Genomic DNA, 25,533 nt, shown 5'->3' on the forward strand with positions numbered 1-25,533 from the left:
TATGACTATTCAACTGTGTTTTATGAAGTAAAGTGGCGCAGTCTGCCCAGTGGAAGCAGTGAAATAGCCTTACTTCAGCAATGCCAGTAAATGACTGGTTTTGTTTCTTAAAATAAAACTATATTGTACACCACAAACATGCACTGTATTTCTGTATTTGAGTTAAAGGTAATCAGAGCATGATATTGCATAATGTGACCAACAGGGGACACACTGTGCCTATAAGACAGCTCCTTCACTCCTACAGGCCTCCCTCTGAGGTCATGTTTAAAGCAGAAGGGGGGAAACCATTTGCTGTGTGGAGAGCAGGAATGAAGGGGGAGTGACGTTCAGAGTAGACAGCCTCATGCTGTTCTCTATTTATAATCAACATATGTTGTGGTTATTGTTAGAAACTATCTGCCTCTCTGTCTCTCTGACAGTCGTGAGCGTTTCACTGCGTGGGTCCGTCTCATCATCACAATGCATGTCTTCTCCCCTGTTGGGCTCTCTTCAATTTGCCCCTTTCTTTCTCTGCCGCTCTTTGTCTTGTTGTTGGTCATCAATTATCAATTGCTGTTATTATCACTCCACATAGTTACTCGCAAGGGCTGTTAGGGCATTATAGTCAGGGGATTATTTGAATAAATATACACCAGGCTGGAGGTCAGTGTAGTGGCTGTCAGGGGGGGGGGTGGGCTGGGTGGGTGGGGGTGGAAAGGACTTTAATGTGTGACGGTGTCACAATACAAAGGTCTGAGTGAATATGTAGGAGCACTTTGGTCGGATCTGTTGAAGAGGGGAAACAGGAAGTGGTGCAAGCTGTTGGTACCTATAGAGCAATAATGCACCTCTGAATAATCGACCCACGATGTAATATTAGACCAACTCTGAGTCATGAGAGAGTTGCTGCTGCCCCCCACCAGCTGCCTCTGTCCATCCATCCATTACCCCTCCTAAAAATACACTCATGCTCTCACTGAGGAAAATCCCTGTGCTCTGACCTAGCTTGAACACACACACACACACACACACACACACACACACACACACACTGGCCCTCTACATAGAAACTGTTCCTCTGTATAGTTAACTGGATGAAGCACACGTTTCACTGAATGACACAACGGAAACTCAGGAAGTGCCTTGAGTATGAGCTCAATTTTAATGTAATATTTGTTATACAGCCAACGGGTGCTGCTATGCTTAAAGACTGGGCGTTGCATGACAGCTTCATACACCTGCAGCAGGAGATCTGAGTGTGCAGAGCTGATTGTGAGGAATAGTCAGATAAGCTTGTTCCGGTGACACAGAGGATCAAAGTCTACAGGTGACTGCAGACTGTCTCCTGAGTGCTTCCACACAGATAGTGAAGCGGCGAAGAGAAAGAGCTTTGCATACTGCTACACCACAAAGTCTTTGCATATCCTGTCTCTCTCTCCCTCTCTCTCTCTCTCTCTCTCTCTCTCCCTCTCTCTCTCTCTCTCTCTCTCTCCCTCTCTCTCGCTCTCTCTCTCTCTCCCAGGCTGTTGCCACTGACGGGAGGAGGGGAGGCATCAGACCTTTACAACAAGACGTGGCTCCATGTGGATTATTGCCAGAAAGAGAGACACGCTGTCAGTGCCGCTGCAGTTGTTGTTGGTTGACACGCGTCACGGCAGCGCATTATGGGCTGTTTGAATGACAGCCAGCGGGGCGGATCGGTTCCTCTTTGCTTCTGGCTGAGTTGCCAGTTCTGTTCGGCTCCTTCACTCCATGACGACATTTCTGAGCGTGATTCAACTTATTGCCAATGAGCGCAAGTCGCAGCTTGTGTGAAGTCCATTATCATCATCAGCAGCAGCAGAAGAAGAAGAAGAAGAAGAAGAAGAAGAAGAAGAAGAAGAAGAAGAAGAAGAAGTCCTTTTAAGGAATTTATTGGGTTCCTGTTGCGCGGAGTCTGTCTTTCTTTGTATATCTGACCAGAGGAAGCGATGACTTCGGTTTGGAAAAGACTGCAGCGCGTGGGTAAAAAAGCTTCAAAGTTTCAGTTCGTTGCCTCTTACCAGGAACTAGTGTTGGAGTGTACAAAGAAATGGTGAGTTGGCATCATTACGATTGACTTTAAGAGTTCACATGGGCGTGTGTTTGACAGGTTTAGTACGTTATTAACTATCACAAGACTCCATTATGATAATGTCACGCTGTGAGAGTTTCCGCTACATTGACGAGGATGAGGGCGTCCCTCTTATGTGTGTGGCCTCCATGTGATAAGCGGTTCCACAGCGATAGTGTGTTCGATTCCCGACCGCGCCTATTGACAAGGTTTGTGTTAACCTTATGGCAGTTATCAGTAAACAGTCCATTCCCAAGGATCATTGTTCTTTGACTAATCATTTGATATTAGAATACATATGTGTACAGAGACATTACCTGTAAAACACCACATTGACAGACGTGTAACCAATATGAATATGAAGAGCATATAGTCTGTATTTGTCCCTGTCATTCCCTATTTATTTTGAAGATGTATACAAACTCAGGTAATCAGACCCAGTGTCTGTGCTACATTGTGAGCAAAATGTTGTTTTACATTCAACATCAATATTCAATATTCAATCATGTATCATTGTAATTATAAGCAAAATCAGTAGTCTCGCTGTTATTTCATTTTCAAGCTGCAATCAAATCACTTTGTAGCGCTCCAGCTCTGGAGGGCTTTCCCCACTTGTTCTCCAAAACATTTGGGAGGTGGTCAGGTGATGCAGCAATGAGCATTATTCTGCTCTGACATACACTGACACAGCATCAAAAAGAAAGCATACGTACACCATACTGTCAAAAGGTGTCAGTAAAGGATGCCAGAGTCACGTTGAAAAGCAATACTGGGAATAATATCACCACCTTTTTCTGGAGCCCCCCTTCTTATCAGTCCAGATTGCATTGAAGTTTGGAATAATTGTGTCAGCAGCTTGTCATCGGCGCGATAACAAACACTGTTGTGTTTTTCTATTATCCTGCAATGATTGAAGGCGTTTGTCAATAAAGTGTCAGAGTTTGATCAGCAGCAGAGAGCTGTTGTGTGTACAAATAGAAGGAAAGGAATAGATTGAGAAAGAGTGACAACTCCCACACCGGATGAAGTCAGAGTTGGTGACCCTTTAGTGTGTGAAACATCATAGCTAGGAGAAGAGAGGACAGGTAGAAGTGAGGAAAGTGAGGAAATTAATCCAAAATCCTACTACTTTAGGCCTACAGTGGTTTTTCAAAAGAAAATCAAGCGTTCAGCTCATTGTATAGCTGTCCACAGCGTTACTGGTAAGGTCCACTCTCACAGCTCTTTGGTGTTGGTTATCGGCCACAGCAGCTCTAAAGAACTCTCTACTTTACCTGCTCAGCACCAAACAGCAGACAGACAAAGTCAGCAAGTAGCTTGTGAACATTTGGAGCATTTAGCAGCTACAGAGTCAGATACTTCCCTCTGGAGTTAAAGAGACTAAAAACAGAACTAAAAGAGAGGGAATACTGATCCACATTCACCAGGTTGCCACAATCGTCTTTAAAGGAGTTATAATGTTGCTCTGTAATTGTCTGATGTGTACGTAGGTCAATCAAATTAGTCCTCGATCAGGCCTGTAAATATGCAAGTAGTACGTCAACTTTCATTTCTATTATATTTGCAATGGCGTCTTCACAACCTGTTTCTCTAAGCGGAAAGAACAATTACACAATACCATGACTGGAAGGAGAAGATATCCACCATTACCAGCTCTTTTGGACAGAGGAAACCAAGGGGGGCCAAGGATAAGCAGGCCTGGAAGCTCGGACATGACAACAGTCAGAAAATTATCAAATGATGTTGACACGGACAATTTAGTGGCAGAGATATAATTAAAGACTTAGCAACAGGCTATTTTTACAGTAACACAAGAAGTGCTTTATGTGACCAAAACATAAGATGGGCTTGGTGAGTAAGTTGATTTATTTTACACACATTCACAAACACCACATGCTGTTTAAAACGAAACATTTCAACATGGGTCATGTTTGTCACTCCTCTAGTCAGCTGTGGACTAAACCGTCGGCTGAATTTAAAAAAACACAATTACAGTAATTACATGTTACACAACTGCATTACACTCTAATGTTTGCCAGTGTAAAAGCCATACGTACTGAGCTCACGGGTTCAGAAGGTGTTGTTGTGTCTTTGTGTTTGAATCATACTTTCTCGTCTCCAGTTTGTCCTTCTTTCTCCCCTCCGTTATCCCCGCTGTGCGTGTCAGGCTATTTCTAATGCCACTGACCCCCAAACACACAAACTGTGCCACATAAACACGTGTACACACACATGCCGTGTGTGTACACTTGCCGTGTGTGCTATACTTGAGCACTGATTCACTGCAACTGGAGACAATATTCAGCTAATCTATGAACTAACATTCAAAAGAGCATCCGGATTTAGAGCTGGCTCTGAGTTCGAGAAGTATCATGAGTTATGATTATGTACTGGTATATTATTTGGTGTGTGTGCGGGTGTGTGTTCTCTTGTAAAGGGGAATCTTACTTCCTGTCAAGATGCACACCTCACATTCACAGACTCAGATCACATGACTCCAGTTTCACCTCCTGTCACAGAGGACTGAGAAAATACAATGGAAACAAACATACATGTGTTACCAGCACGCATATACAAACACACACACACACACACACACACACACACACACACACATACATTAACACAAAGTATACATTGTCTAGCCTAATTACAGATAAACAGCTGCATGAAATATACAAATGTGCTATACACACATTCCCAATGTTACCAATGACATCACAGCCGTCTGCATAAACACTCACTCACGTTAGTGCCTTGTCTTTGACTCCAGGGTGTTGTTATCCTCCAGGGACTCACAAGACCTTCTGCTAGAGTTTGTTTCCTTTGTTTTAGTATAATATCCAATTTGTTTGGCCACATGATTTAGTGAAGTATGAACACAGTAATATTTATTGTCCTTTCACTGAGGGGTTTGTAAAGTTACTAATGTTGATCAAATGGTTGTTTGAACTTTTTTTTTAAAGCCGAGTCCTTTTTGCAGAGGAGCAGATTAGGTCATCAATATTATCAGGAAACAACATGAGGCGAGACGTTATTTCTGCGTGTTGATTTATGTTTTTTTCCCTGTAGGCAACCAGACAAGCTGAGGGTGGTGTGGACCAGGAGGAACAGACGCATGTGCTCCAAGGTGAAACCACCAAACACCACAAACATGCACGCTTAGAGGCGCTCACAGTCTCCTGAGGTGGAAAGTAAAGTACATTTACTCAATTTCTGTATTTCAGAACAATTCTGAGGTACTAATTTCCATTTTCTACTACTTTATATTTATATTCCACTAAGTTCAGAGGGAAATATTGTACGCTTGACTGCACTACTTTTATTTTGAAGCTTTAGTTACCTCTTATTTAGCAGATTCTGATTATTAAAGCAACATCTCACAAAAGTGTTTTTTTATAAATTAAACTACCTGGCAGTATGTAAATCCATCTAAAATGAGCTCCACCTTTAACAGGTGCAACATTACATGGATGTACACATTGATTACTCATTTATATAATATAGAATATTCTAAAACTAGACAGAAGTTGTGTTGCATGAGTAATGTTACTTTTAGTACATAATTTGATGCCAATACTTTTACTTAAATGACATTTTTAATGGATAACCTTTACTTGTAACAGAGTGTTTATACACTAAGTACTGCTTAAGTAAAAGTTTGGAGTACTTCTTCCATCACTGTCTCACCAACGTTGTTTGTTGTGCAGCTCCACAGTTGGCAGCCTGGGATCAAAAACCCCTACAGGGGTATGGTGGTGTGGCCGGTCCCAGAGAACATCGACATCTCTGTTACGCTCTTCAAGGTACAAAAAAAAAACAGAGCACACTGTTTACTCTACACACACAAGCGGGATGAATTAGCGTAAAAAATGGAGAGTGGAGAAATATAACCAACGCAGATGCTTCCATCAAGAGGATGAGGGGTCCAGTCGAGTTCAGAGTACTTTATTTAAAAGTAAAGCAAACTGCAGCATAACAGAAGCCGAGACACACATCGATCACACAACAACAAAATAAAGTAAAATAATGAATTAAAAAAAACTTAATAAGAATGTAAAAAACAAGTTACAATATACTATGATGTATATTGTCATGTATTCATATGGCAATATGCTTCATTTGAATTGCATAGATGACTACTGGAAATAATAACTATACACCAAATATTATGTACATATATATATATATATATATATATATATATATATTTATATATACATATATATACACAGCATATAACAGTTAAAAAAAATATTAGGAATTTACTCAGAAGAATGTAGTATACAGTTAAGATTTAAGTTGGATACAAATAGTAAAAATAAACAAAAATGCACAATTATATAATAATAACAACGATATGTGTGTCACATTACACCTGTTGCATAAATCATCTGTTACACAACCAGAATAATTAATGTATGTATCCATTACAAGAACATGTGTGTGAAACAGTTTGCATAATGATCCGGGAAGATGTGTCGACTGTAAACCTCGTCGTTGTTCTCACCTCTCCAGGAGGTCAATGCTGATGAGTTTGAGGACAAAGAGTGGACCTTTGTAATTGAGGGTGTAAGTATTTCTCTTGACTATCCCTCTGCTTATGATTCTTTAAATGTATATGATTCAAAATCCTTTACGGATCACGGCTGTTTTTGTTGGCCATGTAAAGGAGACCAAGGGACATCGCAAGGTGCTGGCATCAGCAGACATCAACCTGAAGCGGTTTGCCAGTCCGACGCCAACCCAGACCGACCTGACGCTGACGCTGAAGCCGCTGTCCGTCAAAGTGGTGGAGGCCACGCTCAAGCTGTCGCTGTCATGCGTCTTCGTTCGCGAGGGGAAAGCCACGTGAGTCGTAGTTTTATCTCAGAGATGAGTGCTTTAACCATACCTAGTTGAACATGGACACCAAACACTTAAAACGAGAAGAGGATTTTTTTATGCGTTTACTTGTTGTGAGTAATACAATTTCACTTTGGATTTTGAGAAATGATGTCTCAACCACATTTGATATACTTTTGATTATTTATCAAAAGGATTTGTTCCTCACTGAGTAGATACATGTGATACATGTTTGCTCTCATGTTCTTGTTCCTCAGTGATGAAGACATGCAGAGTCTGGCCAGCCTGATGAGTGTCAAACCCGCAGATATCGGCAACATGGACGACTTCAATGAGAGCGACGAAGAGGAGGACAAGAAGTCTGTCACTGCTACAGGTGGGCCGACTGACACTGCATCTGCTCTCTGATCTTCACTGTGAAGTATTTCTTCTGACATTTCCTCCTCCTCTACCTTCTTTTTCCTCCTGTCACTTCTTTCGTTCTACTCTTTCCTGGCCGCTGCAGTTGTTCCACACACTCTAATTCGCCCGAATCGCCCTGCTCCCCCTCCACCTGACAAGCGAGACTCCACTGGACCATCTTTTCCAGTCTCAGGTAGCTTCCTCCTGCCCTTTCTTCCATCTGCTCCTGCTGTTTGTTTCGGTTGCCAGAGAGGAGGAGGTGTGACCAGGAATGCTCTCTCTCAACCTGTCTGTTATTGGGAGGCTCAGTTTATATTACAGTCATTCACACACTCATGCCATTTGTTCTGCATACCACATATTTCCCATCCAGACATTATTGAGAAGCATGTAATGACCAATGCCAAAGATGTTTTGGAAGTTTGTTTGGAGGCATGAAGAGCTTCATGCAACATGGCATTACAGGTTAATGTGTCCAGAGAGACATTAATGTCAAATCACCAATCTTAGTTGCATGGCTTTAAGGCACACATTGTTAACCCAATAGGTGGTGGAAAAATCATTTACTTAAGTAGGATTAAAAATGCAACAATTAAAAAATACTTGTAAAAATTAAACTGCTCCATTCATTATATAATACATATATATATAATAACAGAAGATAACTTACCAAATAAAATTAAAGTGCTCATTATGCAGATTGGCCCCTTTCAGGCTCCTTGGTAAATATATGATATGATAACTATTACTTATGTATTAATATGTGAGCAGCATTTGTGTTGTTGTTGGTCGAGGGGATTTTGAATTAATAGGCAATTTAATCTGCAAGAAAACTCCTCTGATGGAAAGATATTTCTAAATGAAAAATAGTCTTTTTAATAAAATACTAATTCATATTTTTTAAAAGCCGGTTGCTGCACTAAAACAATTAAAATTGAGTTTATAATGTTGTGAAATTAGTTAATTTGTATAAAACAGATTGATTACATTTTTTTTTAATGTGGTGGAATAGAAGTATAAAGTAGTAGAAAATTGAAATATTTAAGTAAAGAACCTCCAAACTACACTGAAGTACTGAAGTAGATGAACTAAGTTACTTTCATTGTGCTTTAGTCAAATCATCAACTGTCATTGACTCCCAGTTCATTTAATTTTCATTCTCAATTCATGACCTTTTCCTCTCTTTTTCATATCTCTTTATGCAAAACTCGACTTTCACTGATCCATCCATCCATCCATCATCCTTCCATCTATTCATCCAGCCTGTGGGCGTGAGGGCGGTCCTCCCAGTCCTGCCGTCCACTCCCGTCCTCCTCTACCTACTGCTCCTCGCCCATCGCCCCGTCGCAGCCGACACCCCTTCACCACCCCCCCTGTTCAGTCAGAGATCCAACCGTCCCCCGGCCCCTCCCCTCAGCCCTCACCCAGATCCAAGCATAAAAGATCATCAAACCCTCTTTTCCCTGAGGCTCTTGCATCTTCTGACCCGCTACCTAATCCTCCAAGCTCCCAGCTCCCAGCGGCTACTCCCTCAAACCAAAGTGCCTCCTCTGTCCTGCCTCTCTCCGATGTGTCTCCTGCAAATTCTCCATCCCCAAAGTCCTTCACCGCACCCATAATCACACCTTCAACCCAAAACATTTCCTCTTCCATTCATCCTCCATCTCCCAAATGCTCAGTGAAGCCTTCTTTAGCAGTGCCGTCGGTTCCCCTAAATCCTTCTTCAAATACCCTCTCTAAACTGCCTTTTAAACCGCCCAGTAGCTCCGAAGCTGGCATCACCTCATTACCTCCAAAACTTCCCTCCCCTGCATTGTCATCACTCAAGACTATCATAACTTCTTCCTCCCCGGCTCCCCAAATGTCTTCTGTCACTGTATCCACGGCTATAAGCCATCCGACGATCTCCACTGGCTCCCAGCCTCTCCCACCTAAATCCTCCTCTGCCTCTAAGCCCACCCTGACTCCATCCGCTCACCCTCCACTCGCCCGGACCCTCTCTCAGCCTCCCTCTTTGCCCAGAATCTTCCAGTCGTGCTCAGGAAAAGGTATCAATGTGGCTGCAGACAGGCGTGCTGCATGCGTTCCACTAACAGATTCCTTATAAGTGCTGGTCCGGTTTGACCTTGTCTTCCACAGCATTTAGAGTCACGCCCATGTTACTTTACGAGTATGCTCCGATACACAGTGTGTGTGGTGTGAGGAAGATCAGTTTGTCATGATATCAGAATTTAGATCAGAGTTAAACATGTGGACGTTTTGACATTGGTGCAGTTGTGGCCGCTTTAGATGTGCTAAATTAGTATTTGCTTGTTCTTTGTTTTCTTTCTCCATATTTTGTCTCAGTTTTGCCTTATATTAAATCCAACTTTCTATGAATATAAACCGGTATTCACAAGTTCAGGATGCAGAGAAGACTCTTTTTTTGAAGAGTCGATTTACAGCATCAAAGTTTGCATCTTTCTATCACCTTGTTATTCATAAACTTCTTTACAAATGCACATTAAAACTCCCCTGGGATACTATCACTTGTTATAAATAATAAGAATATATCTCATGTAATGTAATGGCAATACTAAACATAACTCGTAGTAGCTACAGTACAATTAGTAAAATGCACAACATGAAATTAGCTGTGCTGTTTCCCCTTTCCCCGTTTACCTCTCGCTGAATATACATTTGTTTGTCTTTATTCCTCTTCCGTTCATCACTCCTCTTTCTCCCTCTCGTCTCCTCAGTTCCTATTTCACATCAATGGCGCCCCCTTGAGGATCAAACTCCTGACGCTCTTACTTCAGTCTCTGGTCTGTCTCTGTGGTGACTGGCTAGAATAAACAGATGCTCCACTACTGATATTCTTTCAAAAGCTTTGAAAATCAAATGTTCTTCCCTTCTGTCCTTCTATGTTTTGCTTTTAATATCTTTCATCGTCTGTCCTCTCAACTAGGCCGTGCTCACATTTTCAGACCTCAGATTGTCAACTCAATCATCCGCCCGTCTTCTCCATCTCCCTTTTCTACTGATGCACCTCCTCTTGAGTCAGCTCCACTCCCCAAAACTCACCCCAGTATCGTAGAGTCAGGTAACCATTGTCACTGTCGTGTTTTACTCTCCTCAGACTTCCACCATCATGAACCTGCTTCATCTAGTCTCCGCCTCATCTTCCCTCTGCTTCCTCTCCTTCCTCTTTGCTTTCCTCAGGTGCTCGGGGGACATGGTTGACATCTGGTGGCGACATCCCCCCTGTCCCCCTGCTGAGTAGTCCTGACCTTGATGCCCTCTGTGACCCCGCAGCTCCAGCCCTCACTGCCTCCCTTCCATTCTCCTCACCCCCTCGCTCCTCTTCTCTTTCCACCTCAGTTGTATTCTCCTCTCCTCACCCTCTGCTTGCTGCATCTCCTTCTGCTCCTTCCGCTCCGATCAGCTCCTGTCAGTCAGGTATACCAGCGAAGTAATCAATTAATCCGCTGTCAGGCTGTTTTACAGCCAAGACAATGAATTACCTTGTGCTTTTTTTTTACTTTTTGGAAGCAGACTTCATCAAACCCATAATCTTGTTTTTTAGGCTCAACTTTCCCCCTCACTCAAGTAGACGAGGAAACAACTCCGAGCCCTCCGAGCCGGGATAAGGGTTCTCCTCAAAATAACCGGGCAGTGGCCAACATCAGAGTATCCAACCAGCAAATCAGACCTGCCCAGGATTCAAAGGAGGCCATCAAAGATGCACCAGCAAGTATCAGGTGAGGTCATACGATGATATCAGAGTGACTACATTTACATTGCTTGGTTTGGATTCTTAGAAATAAGTTTGGCCCCCGAATCGCTGTGTGAAGCGAGAAAGTGTCATCACACCCCAGAGCTGTAGAGGCTGTGGCCGCCCCAGCACCGCTCGGGAGAAACATAGACGCACAGAGCACATCTGTGCACGTTGAGATGGGCTACCTGCTTGAAATTGCATGAATGCTTCAAAGAATAGTTTTGTGTCACATTCACTTGTTATCTTTCTTGATGAAAACATGAATAATGTTCTCATGCCTGTCTTTCAAATATGAAGCTGCAAGAGAAAGTTGGCATTGCATAACATAAACACCGGACACACCGGCAAAACAGTAGGTTGTCTCCGTCCAAAGGAAACACAATCCACCTACCCGCACCTTTGAAGTTCACTAATTAACATATCATATCTTGTTTGTTTAATCTGTACAAAAAATACTCCCGCAGATAACCCAGTTAATGGAAGTGGCGTCATTTTAAGACTTATTTGTACGGATTAAAGGAACAAAATATGACAAATTGTATTACTTTTGGACAGAGGGAGACTAGCGGTTTCACACTCCTAATGCAAAAATAAGATAACAAGCTAGCTTCATATTTACCGTACAGACATGAGCATGGTATCAATCTTCGAACTCTCTGCATGAAAGCAAATACGCTTTATTGCTCTTAGTTGCACAGATGTTCGGTTAATTCAGTTTCCATACTATTGCCGATATGGCTTATTCGGACATCAATCTTTGTAGAAACAGCAGTGCATCATAGGGATGAAAAAGTAGGGTCTTATTCCTCCAATCCAATCATATGTATTGATCAGCATCATGGCAAAGTCAAGCTGGCCCACCTTAGTGCTGACTGAGGCGAACCTGTTTCAGCTTGCGTGTGTGGTTGAGTAACAGTTTAACCTTGTTTGTTGCACAAGAGACTTGTCAAACTATTGCTCAAGGCCTCATGGTTCCTTTGTGCTTGGTGCCTGTATGTCCTTGATGTTAACGTGTGTTAACAGTTGCAGAGTGGTTTGCACCCCGCCTCCTGCTGCACTGACCGTACATGGCAGTGGAATAATTATCAGGTCTGTCGTCTGCTCTGTGGCCTGCTTGTTTCCACCCTTAATCACCTCCTGAAGTCTCACCCACTCATCTCTCGAGCCTGACCTCCAATATTTCTGTCTCCAGTCCCGCCCATTCCCATTCAGAGCTGATAATAGCCCCGCCCCCTCCATGGCCCTTCTCCTGCTGTGAGAGCTCCACCCCTCAGCAGCCCTCCACCAATGTTGTGGCAGCATTTATCACTCCTAAACAGCCAAATGCTCAGGGGGAAGCTGATTTGAAAACACCAACGAATGAGATGGGTGTTATTAGCGCCTTTAGGGCCGAAAAGCCACCCCTGGCAGAGCCAGAGCCTGACTTTGATGACATCATCTTTGAGTCATATGAATCAGGGGGCTTGTTTCTGGAGGAGGAAGACTTTAAGCGAGATACTATCAAAAGGTATCCTCCGGGGTGAGTATTTATATTTGCAGATAAAATCAAGATCCAGAGCATTAAAAAATAAGTTTGCAAAATGTGAACTGATAATAAACACACACAGATTTGGGATTACGTAATATTGTTTATTTGTTCTGCAGTCTGCACAAAAACTATGAAACGGTGGGTGAAGACAAGCCACTGACGGAGCGGTTAGAGGGAACAGCGATGAAGAAGGAGGTGATGATCAAGGCAGAGCAGGAGAAGCAGAGGGAGAAAAAACAAGAGGAGGAAGGGAGGAGGAATGAGGAAGAGCAAAGAGTAATGCTCCAGAAGCAGGAAGAGAGCAGAAAACATGAGGAAGAGAAAAAGAGACTGTTAGAGGAGGAGAAGAAGAGGCTCTTACATGAGGAGGAGGAGGTCAAGAAAGAGAAGGAGAGGAAGAAATGTGAGGAGGAGAGACTCCTGAAGGAGAAAAAAGACAAACAGGAGAAGCTAAGAGAAGAGGAGAAGAGGAAGCGGAATGAAGAGGAGAAAATGAACAGAGAGGAGCAGAGGAGACTGCTGGAGGTGGAGGACAAAAAGGAAAAATGTAAGAGGGAGGAAGAGAAGAGACTTGAGAGAGAGCGATTTTTGAGGAAAATGAAAGAAGAGGAGGAGGAAAAAAGGATGGAGGAGGTGAGAGTGTTTGAGGAGCAAAGGAGGAGGAGGGAGGAAGAGAAAAAGAGGCTCCTGAAGGTGGAAGAGCAGAAGAATATGGAGGAGAAACGCTTGAAGGAGGACAAAGAGATGGAACAACATAAAATGAAAGAGGAGGAAGAGAGAAAAAAGAGGGAGAAGGTAGAGAAAGAGAAAAATGAGGCAGAGAAGGAGAGGATGAAGAGGGAGGAGGAGCAGAGAAGGAATGAGGAAGAGAGAAAGAGGGAAGAAAATGAGAGAGTACTTAAAGAGGAAAAGGAGAGGGAGGAGGAAAGATGGAGAGAGGAGAAAGAGAATGAGAGACTCTTAAAGAAGGAGAAGGAAAGAGTTGAGCGCAGGAAAAAAGCGGAGGAGAAAAGGCGAGAAGAGGAGGAGGAGAGGATAATGGAGACACTCTTAAAGGAGCAGAAACAAAAGGAGAGACGACTGCAAGAGGAGCAAATAAGGCAGGAGGCAGAGAAGAAGAAAAAGGAGGAGGAAAAGAAAAAGAGGGACCAGGAGGAGAAGAGACATTTAGAGGAGAGAGAGAAAGCAGAACGAAAAATGAAGGAGGAAGAGGAAAGAAAAAAAGAAGAGGATGAACAGAAGAAGAAGCTTCTGGAAGAGATGGAAGGACGGAAGAAAGAGGAGGAAAACAAGAGGAGTAAGGAGGATCGAGCTGCTCCGATCCGCAGTCTGGAGGCCAACAAGTCCGATGAGGATAAGCAAAAGATGAGAACTTTAGTTTCTCCTTCTTCTTTACCACTTCCTCGGCTGAATGCACACACCAACACCCCTCCTCCCAGTTTCACACACTCGCCCACGGCTCTTAAAGATGTAACACAAACTCCTCTTCCTGCTCCCCACCTCCCTCCTCCGGACCAAACCAGCATTTCATCCGAGCAGCTGCCCGCTCAAATTCTCAGCCAATCACAAAACAGAAAGATGACCCTTCAATCAGTTGATACACCAAGCTCTGCCACCAATGAGCGGTGAGTTACACCACTGAAATAAAAAGTCATTATTTCACTTTGTAGGTATTGATGTCATTTCTCATCAAATGTATCAAAAGTTACTTTAAATTCACTTTCGACTGATTCAAACATCTGACTTTGTTTTGCAACTCTGTGCTAATGTAGTCTCACGTTGGGCTGAATCATTATTTCTCTGTTCTTCTGTGATGATTATTTTGTGATTCTCTGCTCATGTAAGATGATCTATGTTGTAGGGGAGGTCAAACCCCAAAGTATTGATACCATCAATAATAAGTTGTGTCTTCAGTAGCAATACTAGATTGTGCTGCTTTGTGTTCATGTACTATCCACAAAATAAAAAAAACATTATTTACCATTGAAAGCTGTCTTGCATTTTAACATGCAAATATATTCAGTGCCATTGATGCATTTACCTCATTAATCATGACACATTTCCTCTCTGCTTCTAATAATTTCAAAGTATTTATCAGTGATCCTGGCCGGGGTATTACTGGGTATCACATTTTGTGGCATTGCCCACCCCTACTATTAGATGTTTGTGTTGTCGTTGTTGTTTTGGCTTTTCTCCGCTCTCCTATTTCTGCTGCTGAACTCTTTTTGAAATTCTTCAACCTGCCCCCACTCATTTTGTACCCTCTTTCTCTCCCCTTAATCCAGTATTGGGCAGCCTTCTCTCTTAGAGGAAAGTTCATTGCCAAACATTGTAACTCCCAGAAAAGAACATATCTGCCACAATTAGTCCACATGGCATCTGTTCAGGCCCAAATATTCAGGGTAGACCACTCAGATTAGAGGTCTTAACCCTGGTGCCACCTCCACAGGCGCTGTCTGCTGCAGAGGTTCCTCTATGGAAAGAGCTAGAAGGGAAAAGTTAGACAGATACTTCTGAAAGGGAGGGTACAAAACCTTTGTGCCGAGGGTAATGATGAGGGGATGTCTGTCTGTCTGCTTTATCTTTCTTTCTGTCTATCTGCGGGTCTGTCTGCTTCGCTGTTCTGGTATCTCAATGTAGTAGGTAGCAACTGTAAAACTAAAACTCCTTCATGTGCTTTTATCTTTTTTCTTCTAGCTCACAAAGAGAAGATGCTGCTGAGGTGGACACCCCTGTCAGTCAGGAGCACCAACCAACAGCAGTAAAAGACTCAGCAACACATCACATAACCCCGACTCCGGCTGAACCCGGCGCACCACCAGTTATAGAAGAGCCCAAAGAGCCAGAGGGACCCAGCATTGAACCAGAAACCTCACCCAATATTTCCCCCAAAACAACCATCGAGAGCACAGCTTTGGCGCTAGAGCCGCTGCTTCCCTCAAAACCAGAACCAGGACTGCGGCCGGAACAAGTTCTCCAGCCATCAGGAAAACCACAACAGGAGGGAGCAGTTGAGGAGAAACCAGCTGAGGTCGAGACTGGTGGTCAGGAGAGTTTCACCAACAATGAGGAGCCAGTGTGCGATGCAGAAAAGCAGCTGTGGGCGACAGTAGAGGAGAACACACCAGAGACAGGAGCGGAAAAACGGATGGAAAGTAGTGAGAGCACTGACGAAAAGGAGAAGCATGAGGAGGGTGGTGAAACAGGGGGGTGAGTCAGTGACGATTCATTTGCAGCGTGGCATATGTCTGCTTTTGCTTGCAAATCACACACACACACACACACACACACCTGTACAAGTACATGTACTGATTAACATTCCTCTATGGTGCTGCGGCCTAACCATCTGATGCTGTTCTCTTCATCTCAACCACCGTCTCTGCTGTTAGACTGGCTGTTTAAATGGACATTATTTGTTGAGAGCTTTTCACAAGAGTACATGTTGTGTGTGCGCGTGTGTGTGTGTGTGTGTGTGTGTGTGTGTGTTTGTGTCGTAGTACTCAGAAGTGTGCACACACAGAGGCAGATGTGTGTGTTACAGAGCAGCAGTTGGAGCCGCCTGCTGGCTTCATGTCAGCAGTAGTTGGGGTGTTGTACAAAGGGTGAGTCTCTCTGCTTGCCTGTTGCCTATCTTTGTCTATTTGTTATAAAACATAATCCATTATTTAAGTGTGGGGCATTATGCAAAAAGGTTTTAGTATATCAAGCTTAAATACAGTCAGAACACTGCTTTTTGTCAAACTTTTTGTCAAATACAATAACATATATTTCCAAATGTTTCACGTTATACAAATACAACTTCCAAAGAGGGATAATGTTTTACATAATTGACTATAATAATCTTCTAAGTTAAATCTTCAAAAGCATAATTATATATTTTTTTAAATAATCATATCAGAGGTTACAAAAAGTGTTTTAAAGATAAAAGCATACCTTTTCGAATAGTGGCCAGCAAATATAGCAGACCAACAATACATTTTTCCTCTGTGTGTTTTGGACAAGCACCAAAACAAAGTCTGAGAAAAGGGAACTACTTAATCAAGCATGCTGACTGGCTTTCTGTCACACTGTTCAGAGCCTGCTGAGGTCATCTTAGGGTGAGAACTGTCTCAGAGATTTCCTGTCCCTCGTCTCTGTCCCTTTAGCTATGAGACAGTGACCTCCATCCTGCAGACAACTGGACCTACTGATGCAAGTCATGCGCACCGCTCTGCAGGCCAACCTTGCATCCTTATAAGTAATGAAGATCAGCCACCTTTACATGGAGGAGATGCACAGACTCTGCACTCCGCTGAGCCAGATGACCACCCACTGGTTCCCATTGGCGTGGACATTTCTCCACCCACAGCCTTCTCTGATACGACAGAAAACCAGATCATTAGTAAACAGACTGGATTGACTCAGAAACTTTCACATGGGTTAAGTCTGGTGGCAAGTCTTAGACTGGCTGCTAGTGAGCAGGAGAAGGAGAGAGATCAGGAGAGAATAGAAAGCATGAAGAGGGAGGAGAGAGAAGAGGTAGAGAGGTTGGAAAAGGAGAGGGAAGAGATGGAGAGTGAAAGGGAGGAAAACGAGAGGGAAGCGCTGGAGAACACTCAAAAGGTAGAGAGGGAAAGGGCAGCGAAAGAAAGGAAGCAGCATATTGAGGATGCAAATAAGAAGAGGAAGAGGGAGATGGAAAGGGAAAAGAAGAACATGGTAGTGGAGGATGGTGTGAAGCAAAGGGAAGAGGATAGCAGCCAGAAACAGATTTCTGGCTCTATGTCACTGCAAGAAGTCATGAACAACCAATCAAAAAACTGGCCTCCTCTAAGGGAAGTGGCATTGGATGATATTGCTGTTGATGAAATGTTGCAGGTTGATGAAGAACAGCCAGAAAACAAGTCTGATCCCAAATTCGTGAAAACTAATAGTGTCCAACTGGTTTCAACCGGACCTGCTGATTCTGTCCTTGTACCCAGATCAACAAACCAATTCGACTCCCAATCAGTCAAATCCGAGGACTCCGTAACTACTGTTAAGAAAGCCCTGGATAATACTGTTCTGAGATCAGTTCAAAAAGGCAACTCCAACCTGAAATCTGGTGCCATCCCAGTGTGGTTGAGAGAGGAGGACGAGGAGGACAAGGATAACGAGGAGGTGGAGTATGAGAGGGGACAGGAAGATCTCGGCTCCGTCTGGCTGGCTGAGCTGTACATGGAAGGGGAAGCAGGGTGAGTAAGGTTGGGAGAGAGAGAGAGAGAGAGAGATAGAGAGAGCTGCAGGGAGAGAGCAATGAATAACCAGGAAAGAGTTTGGCTACATGGGAGAGATCTGCATCTTGTGGATCAGAGAACTCTGCCTGTAAGTTTGTGGTGTGCGTCCTCTGATCATCGAGGCTTTCACTCGCTTTATCTGCAGCGAAATAATAGTTACTAAGCACTATCCTTCATTTACTCAGGATTTGGCCTTTTCCTGCAGATCTTTTTCAAGAAAGTTGTGTTTTGGCATGTTGATGTGAGTCATGTACTATATGTGACCCCCCCAAACAACATAATGAACATGTTGTTTGTGAAGGAAACTGGAATTTCCTCTTCACATCTTGTCTTGGTTAGGACTTAAAACTGAGACATTGGGGTCAAATACAATGTAAAGCCTGCTTATCAACACAGTTATGGAACTTTAAAACCCTTAGTGAACAACTGGTTTGAAATATCTCACTCCTTCTCAGAGTCGTGACTCAATCTGAAGACACGGACATGATACACACATTTTATATTCTGTGTAACTGAACCCTTTCCAAAGACATCCTCTCCATAAGTCTCCTTCGAGATAATACAAAATAATCACTCCTTAAAACTCCAAAGTAATCCAGTGATAGCTGTCTGTCTATCCACGGATGAACTGCAAACAGGAACTGCCAATAGCTAATTCGGCATACTTTTAATAGTGCCAATTTGCAAAACGTTACTAGTTTTTCTGATATTGTTGTCATTTGTCATTTGCACTTGGAGAAAGGAGGATTTGGTCAAAGATGCAGCAGCAGGGCAGCCAGCATGAAAAAGGGGAAGCTGTATAATGGATGTATCTGCATCTACTGTATGTTCATGTCGATGAAGGTTGATGTCTACACAGCTGTCGTCATTGAATATTGTCTCCTCTCATTTGGTTCAGTACTCATTGCAGCTGTAGCACGTCAATGAGCATGGACAAGTGGATTGGTTTGGTCATTGGATATTGCAATACAGTGGAGGATGGAGCATGTTTTAAATTGGTGTCTTGTTTCGTTGTACAGTTAGCCATCATCTTGCATAGCCACACCTCTATCCCGTCAAACTTGTGCAAGTCGGGGGGAAATCTTTTCAAAACAATGGGGATATAAAGACCATGGGTAATCTTGAGACAGTCGGGAGATTTAGCAGGAGTGTCTTTCTTTAAGACTTTGCTCTACCCTCAATTGGTGATTGGTTTTAAGTATTGCAACAACCAACCATGTCTATTTATACAGTACTTAAATTTCCCCCGACCTCTGTGATATTAACAATATGGATCTCTGGCTGCGTGAGTTAAAAGGCCGTATGTTGCTAGAGGGGAATGGAGCATGATAAGGATCTGGTCAGCCTTTAGGTTCAGGTCTGAAATCTCTTTTTCTGTCTTCAGCCCAGGCCGCACATCACTTGCTGTTACCCAGATGCCCCCCTTACTCTCTTCCAGTGGACAAACCTCTTACCACAGCTCCTCTACCAGTCACCCAAATACACCTGAACAGTCTCTAACCAGTCTGGCAGACCATCCTAATCTCAAACCTCTTTCTGGGTCCAATCAAGAGGAGGGAAACGGTCAGAAAACTAGAGCCAAATCTGCTCCCCAATATAGTGAAGCTCAAAAAACGCAAATAAAAGAACAGAGAAATGATGATGCCACAAACACTGGCCACAGCCTGGAGGTAGCAGCCAATGTGGTGGAAGAACTTGTTCAATCATCTGTGGTGCCTTGGCCACTTCCTCTGACCACAACCACTGCCAGCATGCACTTAATCACCAAGATGCACACAGGAACAAACGGCAGTAAGATCATCGATGGGGTAAACATTTCCAAAAGAGCGACAGAGGAACCCAAGAATCTTGAAATGAGGGATGATGAAGAAAACAAGGACACACACACCACACAGAGTGACAGTCTTCAAGTGAACATCCCCCACACACAAACACACACCCCTGATCTCAACCAACAAACCAAAGACCGACAGCTCCAAGAGGAGGAGAGGCTGTTGTTGGCTAAAATCCATCTGATGACAGGTGACTCGTCCCCTGTCTCTGGCCCTCGCAGTATGAAGCTCCTCATCCCCGACCCCTGTGATATTGACTGTGACACCACAGAGCTTGTTGATCACGGTCAGTCCTGCTGTGATGCCCTGCAGGAAATATCACTAACTGAGGCAGAGGAGCCATCGGCCAATGAGCTGGAGCAAAATCAAGAAGGGGAGGAGGATGTGTAAGTCCAGCATGTGCTGCTCCAGAAGATCTTTAATGAGCTTGACACTCACTCAAGATTTGACATGAAGTCAAATCTAGTGAAAATAAAAAAGTATAAAGCCTTTTTTTTTTTTTACTATGTATGAAAACAACACAATGAAGAGTCTTTAGCCACCGCTGGCTTTGTGAGGCTGGAGTTCATTAAGCTAAATGCTTACAGCAGCATACTAAATGACAAAATCAACATGCAGATGTTTAACATCTCACTAAGTACAGATGAGGCTGATGGAAGAGTTTATTTGGTCATAAACCAAAGTGAGTCAAGTATGTACCAAATGTTACTTTCATTTTAATTTTCAAGACAAATGTCAACCTTATGGAGGCACAAGAGGAAGAGAAGTCAGAGAATCTGTAATCCAAAGTAATATGTAATCATCCTCTTGGCCATGGATATATTTGTCATTTTCATCATGTCCATCTGGACTGTGGTGGTGGACAGATCATCAGACCGGCATCCATAAAGCCATGCTACTAACAACACGAGCAACACAGCTTAGCAAGCAACTCTCTTTTCTTTTGAACTCTCAAAAGACTTCAACCAGCTCTGGCAATGTGTGTGTGTTGCCACCTGGCCGCATGCATAGTTTCAAGAACTGCTGCTTTGTATGATGTGTTTTTCAACTGAATACCCAAAGCATGGACAGTTACACAACTGAACACCCGTTTGTTGAATCTGCTTTGTTGAGGTGATTGAAATTGTCCGAACAGCATCGACCTGTGTTGAGAAAACTATGCAAAAGGTTCTGCTGCATGTTCCCCTGTCATGCCCCACAACATCAAGGCTTGGCCGCCATCTGTCGTGCCAGCTTGCATGTCTCTCGCTCGTCGCTGTTGGAAGGATCCAAAAACTAAGTGCCTTTACGTTCATGAACCGGCATTCTCCGTTGTGTATGTCCTGTCTCCTCGTAGGCTAAAAGGCCAATGTGCTGACCTCCCTGATGGTGGAGAGAAAAAAACGCCATCACAGCTTGGAGACGCCGCCAGCAGACACGCCAGTGATGAGCGCTCTGACGCACACATCACTCCTCCCCATCAGATTACCACATCTCGGCTTCCTACGTTACCAGAAGAAGAAACTTCTGACCCTAAGTCCCTTCGGCCTGCACCAATGGTCCGAGAAGAGGCTGACGGGAAGGACGATGCAGCCAAGGTAAATGTTAATAATAATAATCCGTGCTGACGTGCTTTATAAGTCACACACAAACAAAACTGAACTTGCTCCTCTCTCCTCTTCCTCCTGCAGGGCCTGGTGACCTCCAGCCAGTCGTTGCTCCAGTGGTGTCAGGACATCACCAACGGGTACCGGGGGGTAAAGGTCACCAACTTCAGCACATCCTGGAGAAATGGTCTGGCCTTCTGTGCCATCCTACATAATTTCCATCCAGACAACATGTACGACTTTCAAATATCATAACCTGCTTCTGAGCTTCATGCCTCTTTCTAGTTTGATCTTTGTTTTGCATGAGTTCTTTGAATACTTCAATTGTCAATTCAATTCAATGATCCATCCACAAAAAAACAAGAACATTAATCGATAATAAAAGTTATTGTTAGCCCTACATGAATTTAAATGTTAACCTGTATGTTGCTTATATTATTATTATATTCATCTCTGGTTTTGTCCCATTAGAGATTTTGACCAGTTGGACTCTCATGACATCAAGCTGAACAACAAGAAGGTAAAGACGTGGCTCATGTTGACACATTTTATATTCAGCTCTTAAGTGCCATCAGAAGTGTTGATAATTCACTTGTTAACAGATATTTCTCTTTGCTTCTGCATGTGTCTTCTGACCACATCAGGCGTTTGACGGTTTCGAGGCGCTGAGCATTTCTCGCCTGTTGGAGCCGTCCGACATGGTTCTCCTGTCTGTCCCCGACAGGCTCATAGTCATGACCTACCTCAGCCAGATCCGCTCACACTTCACCAACCAGGAGCTGAGCGTGCTGCAGATAGAGCACAACAGCAGCCAGTCCAGCTACGGCCTCGCCCTCTCCGGCCCCGGTCCCACTGACGTGGATGCTGCTGCTTTCTGCATGGCCAGACTGAACGAAGGAGTGAGCTTAGAGGAAGGAAGGAGCAGCACGCTGGTCGTCCCACCACCGAGGACCAAACGACTGGTGAAAGGTAGCCTCTATGCCACCTTTAAACATGTCAACTTTCTTATACTTTTACTATGATTTTTACCATGATTCTTTCATTTGTTTTCAGGAACCTTTGAGTGCAATTTGTTCAGTCGAACTCACTTAAGATTCCAGTCCATGTTGAAAGAAATTGGGATGAATTATTAGGTTCAAGAATCCAACTTCTAATAGTTGTTCATATCTGTTTTTTAGTGGACGAGTCAATCACCCCAGTCCCACCACCAAGGTCGGTTACCAAAGGAGTCAAATCTGGACCAACTCAGGTGACGCTGTCTTTTTCTTTTTAACGGGAACTTACTTTCATGTTTAAACTGTAATGTCATTTTCTAAAACAGGATTTAAAAAAACACTTTCAATTGTATTTACACCTAGAGAAAATAAATTCATGGCCTTCATTTACTGCACATGTCAGCCCTGTAATAGTTACTGTATGTGATTGTTTCATGTTTTTCTTACAGGATGAAGACACAAAGACAGGAATCACTAATAATACAGGTGAGTAAAGCCCAAGCCTTTCAAAGACTTTGGTATTTATTCAACTTTCTTTTTAACACTTATGTTGTCCTGTGTGTGTGTCTCTGTGTGCAGGGTTGCAGAGTACAGTTGTGACCCAGCCTCCCAAACAAGAAGAGGAAACAATGGTCAGTTATGTCTTCCTCAGTTAACTCTTACTCTTTTCTTTATCTTTGACTCTCCTGCTCACATCAAATCAAATCATTAACATCACTGATGGCTGCCAGAAAGAACGAATCATATTTGCTTTTACTTTTTACAAATGTTTTCACGTCAATTCCATCCTTTTGGCCACTCTCTAATCTTTTGACCATCTTCTTCTACCCGTTTCCTATTTCCCCAACTCCCTCTTTCCTTTGATCTCCTTCCCCATTTGTTCCTCTCTTGTGTATGTTCATGTGTGAGTGTGTGTGTTTGCATGTATGTGTGTGTGTGTGTGTGTGTGTGTGTGTGTGTGTGTGTATGTGTGTGTGTGTGATGTGGCTTGTGGTCAGTGTCTGCAGGACACCAGTCAGTATGTGCTGAGTGAGCTGGCAGCGTTGGAGTCGGAGCAGAAGCACGTCGACAGCAGAGCCGCTGTGGTGGAGAGACGACTGCGAAGCCTCATGGAAACAGGTGAGTCTCAACACACGTAGAGAATATACAGTATATAATCAATAAGTAATAAACAGGAAGGACTCAGGAAGCATCAGTGAACGGAGTATGTTTTTTCATATACCGGCGTGAAAACAAACTGCCTCGTGTTTTCCTGTTATTACAGGAAGCGACCGTAATGAAGAAGAAAGGCTGATCCAGGAGTGGTTCACTCTGGTGAACAAGAAGAACGCTTTGATACGCAGACAGGACAATCTGGAGCTGCTGTAAGAGCTCTCAACACACAAGCGATGCACACGCACGTACGCACACATACGGTACACACGCCACTTTTTCTGATTATCGACCCTGTCTACAGACAAGAGGAGCAAGATCTGGAGAGGAGGTTTGAGCTCCTGAACAGGGAACTTCGGGTGATGATGGCCATAGAAGGTTAGTAACCAACAGAGGTGGAAGAAGTATTCATTTACTGTAAAAGCAGTCATTCAAAGGGATTTACAGATGACTGGCATGCTGATAACTAAAACCAATCAAATAAATGCATTTCATTACATTCCACCACTGGCAACCAATGTGCCATCCGATCTGCTGTTCGCCACCAGCACCAGTAAAACAGCTGAAAGTCTCTTGCGAGATGTATTATGCAGTAAAGGTGAATGACGATGTAACCACTTGCCGTTTATCCTGCAGACTGGCAGAAGTCATCCACACAGCAGCAGAGGGAGCAGCTGCTCCTCCAAGAGCTGGTGTCTTTGGTCAACCAGCGGGACGAGATCATCAGGGACATTGACGCCAAGGAGAGAGGGTGAGTGTGTGAGGGGTGAAAAAGACAAAACAAGTCACAGGGAGGCAGAAAATCCCGAAAATACCTTACAGAGAAAGCATTGAAAAGTAAAAAAGCTGAAGGTAAATTATTGTAAGACTGACCTGCAAAACATAAAATGTAGTTAGTTCAACGATGTACATTATTTGTATTCCTTATTTACATTTGAATTGATACAGGTCTGGGTATAGATGGCTAAGAGTTCATGTCTGATGCGCTGTATTGATATATGTGTTTGTGTTTCCAGGGCAATGGAGGAGGATGAGCGTCTAGAGCGCGGCCTGGAGATGAGGAGGCAAAAATATAATAACAAAGATAAATGTGTCCTACAGTGAGATGAGAGGTCACACGCAAACACACACACACACACACACACACATACACACACACACACACACACACACACACACACACACACACACTGCTTTTATTTGCAAAAGATGACCTTTCAGGACTTTTGGAGGTCCATATTTCAGGTTTATGAGTGCCTTTATTTTCCTGAAGAACTGTTGAAACCCATTAAGAGGGGCTTTTCTATGAAAGTGTTTTCTTGAAAATGAATAACTGTTATGTCAAAGTTTCCATCCGTCTTAAGTATTATTTTTGATTCAGTTCACATATTCTTATTTATTTAAATAATGTGTCCGGTTGTTTTTTGTGTGTATTCATGTGTGAGTTTGTTTAGTATTTGAACACTGGCTTTTTCTCTTCTTTTTTAAAAATTAAGAACAGGTTCCCCTTCTTGACACGACTAGAGCTTGTCAGAATCTGCTGGATTAAAACCATAATGTGCCTTGTCCTTTCCTTTCATAACATGCCAAAACACATTAGGTATAACAATTTAAAATATGAAACATGAGCTGGACTCAAACTCACAATATTGAGAGTACGGGGTACATGTTTTAAACTTAAAGATAATCCCCAACATGACATTTTTATAAACCAAAAAAGCAATATTGATTGTTTTATATGTTGAAAGTGTTCTTCATTTTAAGGAGTTATTCAATCTTGTGTGCAAACAAACCCTGAACGCCTTAAATAATGTGTGGCTGTGATGTTCATGCCTGCTTGAATCACAGAAATGAAGCGGTTTCCTCTCCTCTGTGTCCTTGTACTACTGTAAGCATGTTGTTTTATGTGCACTGATAAAGTGGTTCTCTCCTATGTATTACTACTGTATACTATCACACGCTGTGTACCTGATGCTGTCTATATTAATGAGTTGAAAATATGATGATTGATATTGATAAATATGTTGAAGAAACTATTACTAAAATATGGGTTCAATTCAGTTTATTTTGTATAGCCCAAAATCACAAATTACTAATTAGCCTCAGA

General features: G+C 43.1%; 1 protein-coding gene across 19 annotated transcripts; it reads left to right on the forward strand.

The window, feature by feature from the left end:
- The first annotated feature begins 1,249 nt into the window (after window positions 1-1,249).
- Window positions 1,250-25,471, forward strand: ehbp1l1b (EH domain binding protein 1-like 1b). Of its 19 annotated transcripts, none has more exons than XM_034549524.1 (28): window positions 1,293-2,056; window positions 5,147-5,204; window positions 5,785-5,880; window positions 6,593-6,646; window positions 6,747-6,925; window positions 7,177-7,295; window positions 7,425-7,514; window positions 8,584-9,369; window positions 10,060-10,125; window positions 10,269-10,403; window positions 10,523-10,759; window positions 10,887-11,061; window positions 15,304-15,816; window positions 16,104-16,208; window positions 16,752-17,819; window positions 19,246-20,079; window positions 21,030-21,270; window positions 21,364-21,512; window positions 21,751-21,799; window positions 21,924-22,248; window positions 22,458-22,528; window positions 22,724-22,760; window positions 22,854-22,906; window positions 23,273-23,393; window positions 23,539-23,638; window positions 23,731-23,804; window positions 24,063-24,177; window positions 24,443-25,471. In XM_034549524.1, the coding sequence occupies exons 1-28, from the start codon at window positions 1,953-1,955 to the stop codon at window positions 24,528-24,530; spliced, it is 6,042 nt and encodes a 2,013-aa protein (XP_034405415.1). In that variant the 5' UTR covers window positions 1,293-1,952; the 3' UTR covers window positions 24,531-25,471. The 19 variants fall into 19 exon arrangements, with proteins under 19 accessions (XP_034405424.1, XP_034405415.1, XP_034405417.1 ...); XM_034549525.1 differs by having other exon boundaries at window positions 1,296-2,056; window positions 23,282-23,393; XM_034549530.1 differs by having other exon boundaries at window positions 1,302-2,056; window positions 17,568-17,819.
- Window positions 25,472-25,533: the final 62 nt, after the last annotated feature.

This window comes from Cyclopterus lumpus, chromosome 14 (genome assembly GCF_009769545.1).
Source record: "Cyclopterus lumpus isolate fCycLum1 chromosome 14, fCycLum1.pri, whole genome shotgun sequence".
Taxonomy (NCBI): domain Eukaryota; kingdom Metazoa; phylum Chordata; class Actinopteri; order Perciformes; family Cyclopteridae; genus Cyclopterus; species Cyclopterus lumpus.

Excerpts from the sequence above, each read along its gene's own strand:
- ehbp1l1b (XM_034549524.1), top strand. The coding sequence starts at position 1,953 with ATGACTTCGGTTTGGAAAAGACTGCAGCGCGTGGGTAAAAAAGCTTCA. Across the intron at positions 21,271-21,363 it reads GGAAGGACGATGCAGCCAAG|GGCCTGGTGACCTCCAGCCA; the intron begins GTAAATGTTAAT and ends TTCCTCCTGCAG. Across the intron at positions 21,800-21,923 it reads TCAAGCTGAACAACAAGAAG|GCGTTTGACGGTTTCGAGGC; the intron begins GTAAAGACGTGG and ends TGACCACATCAG.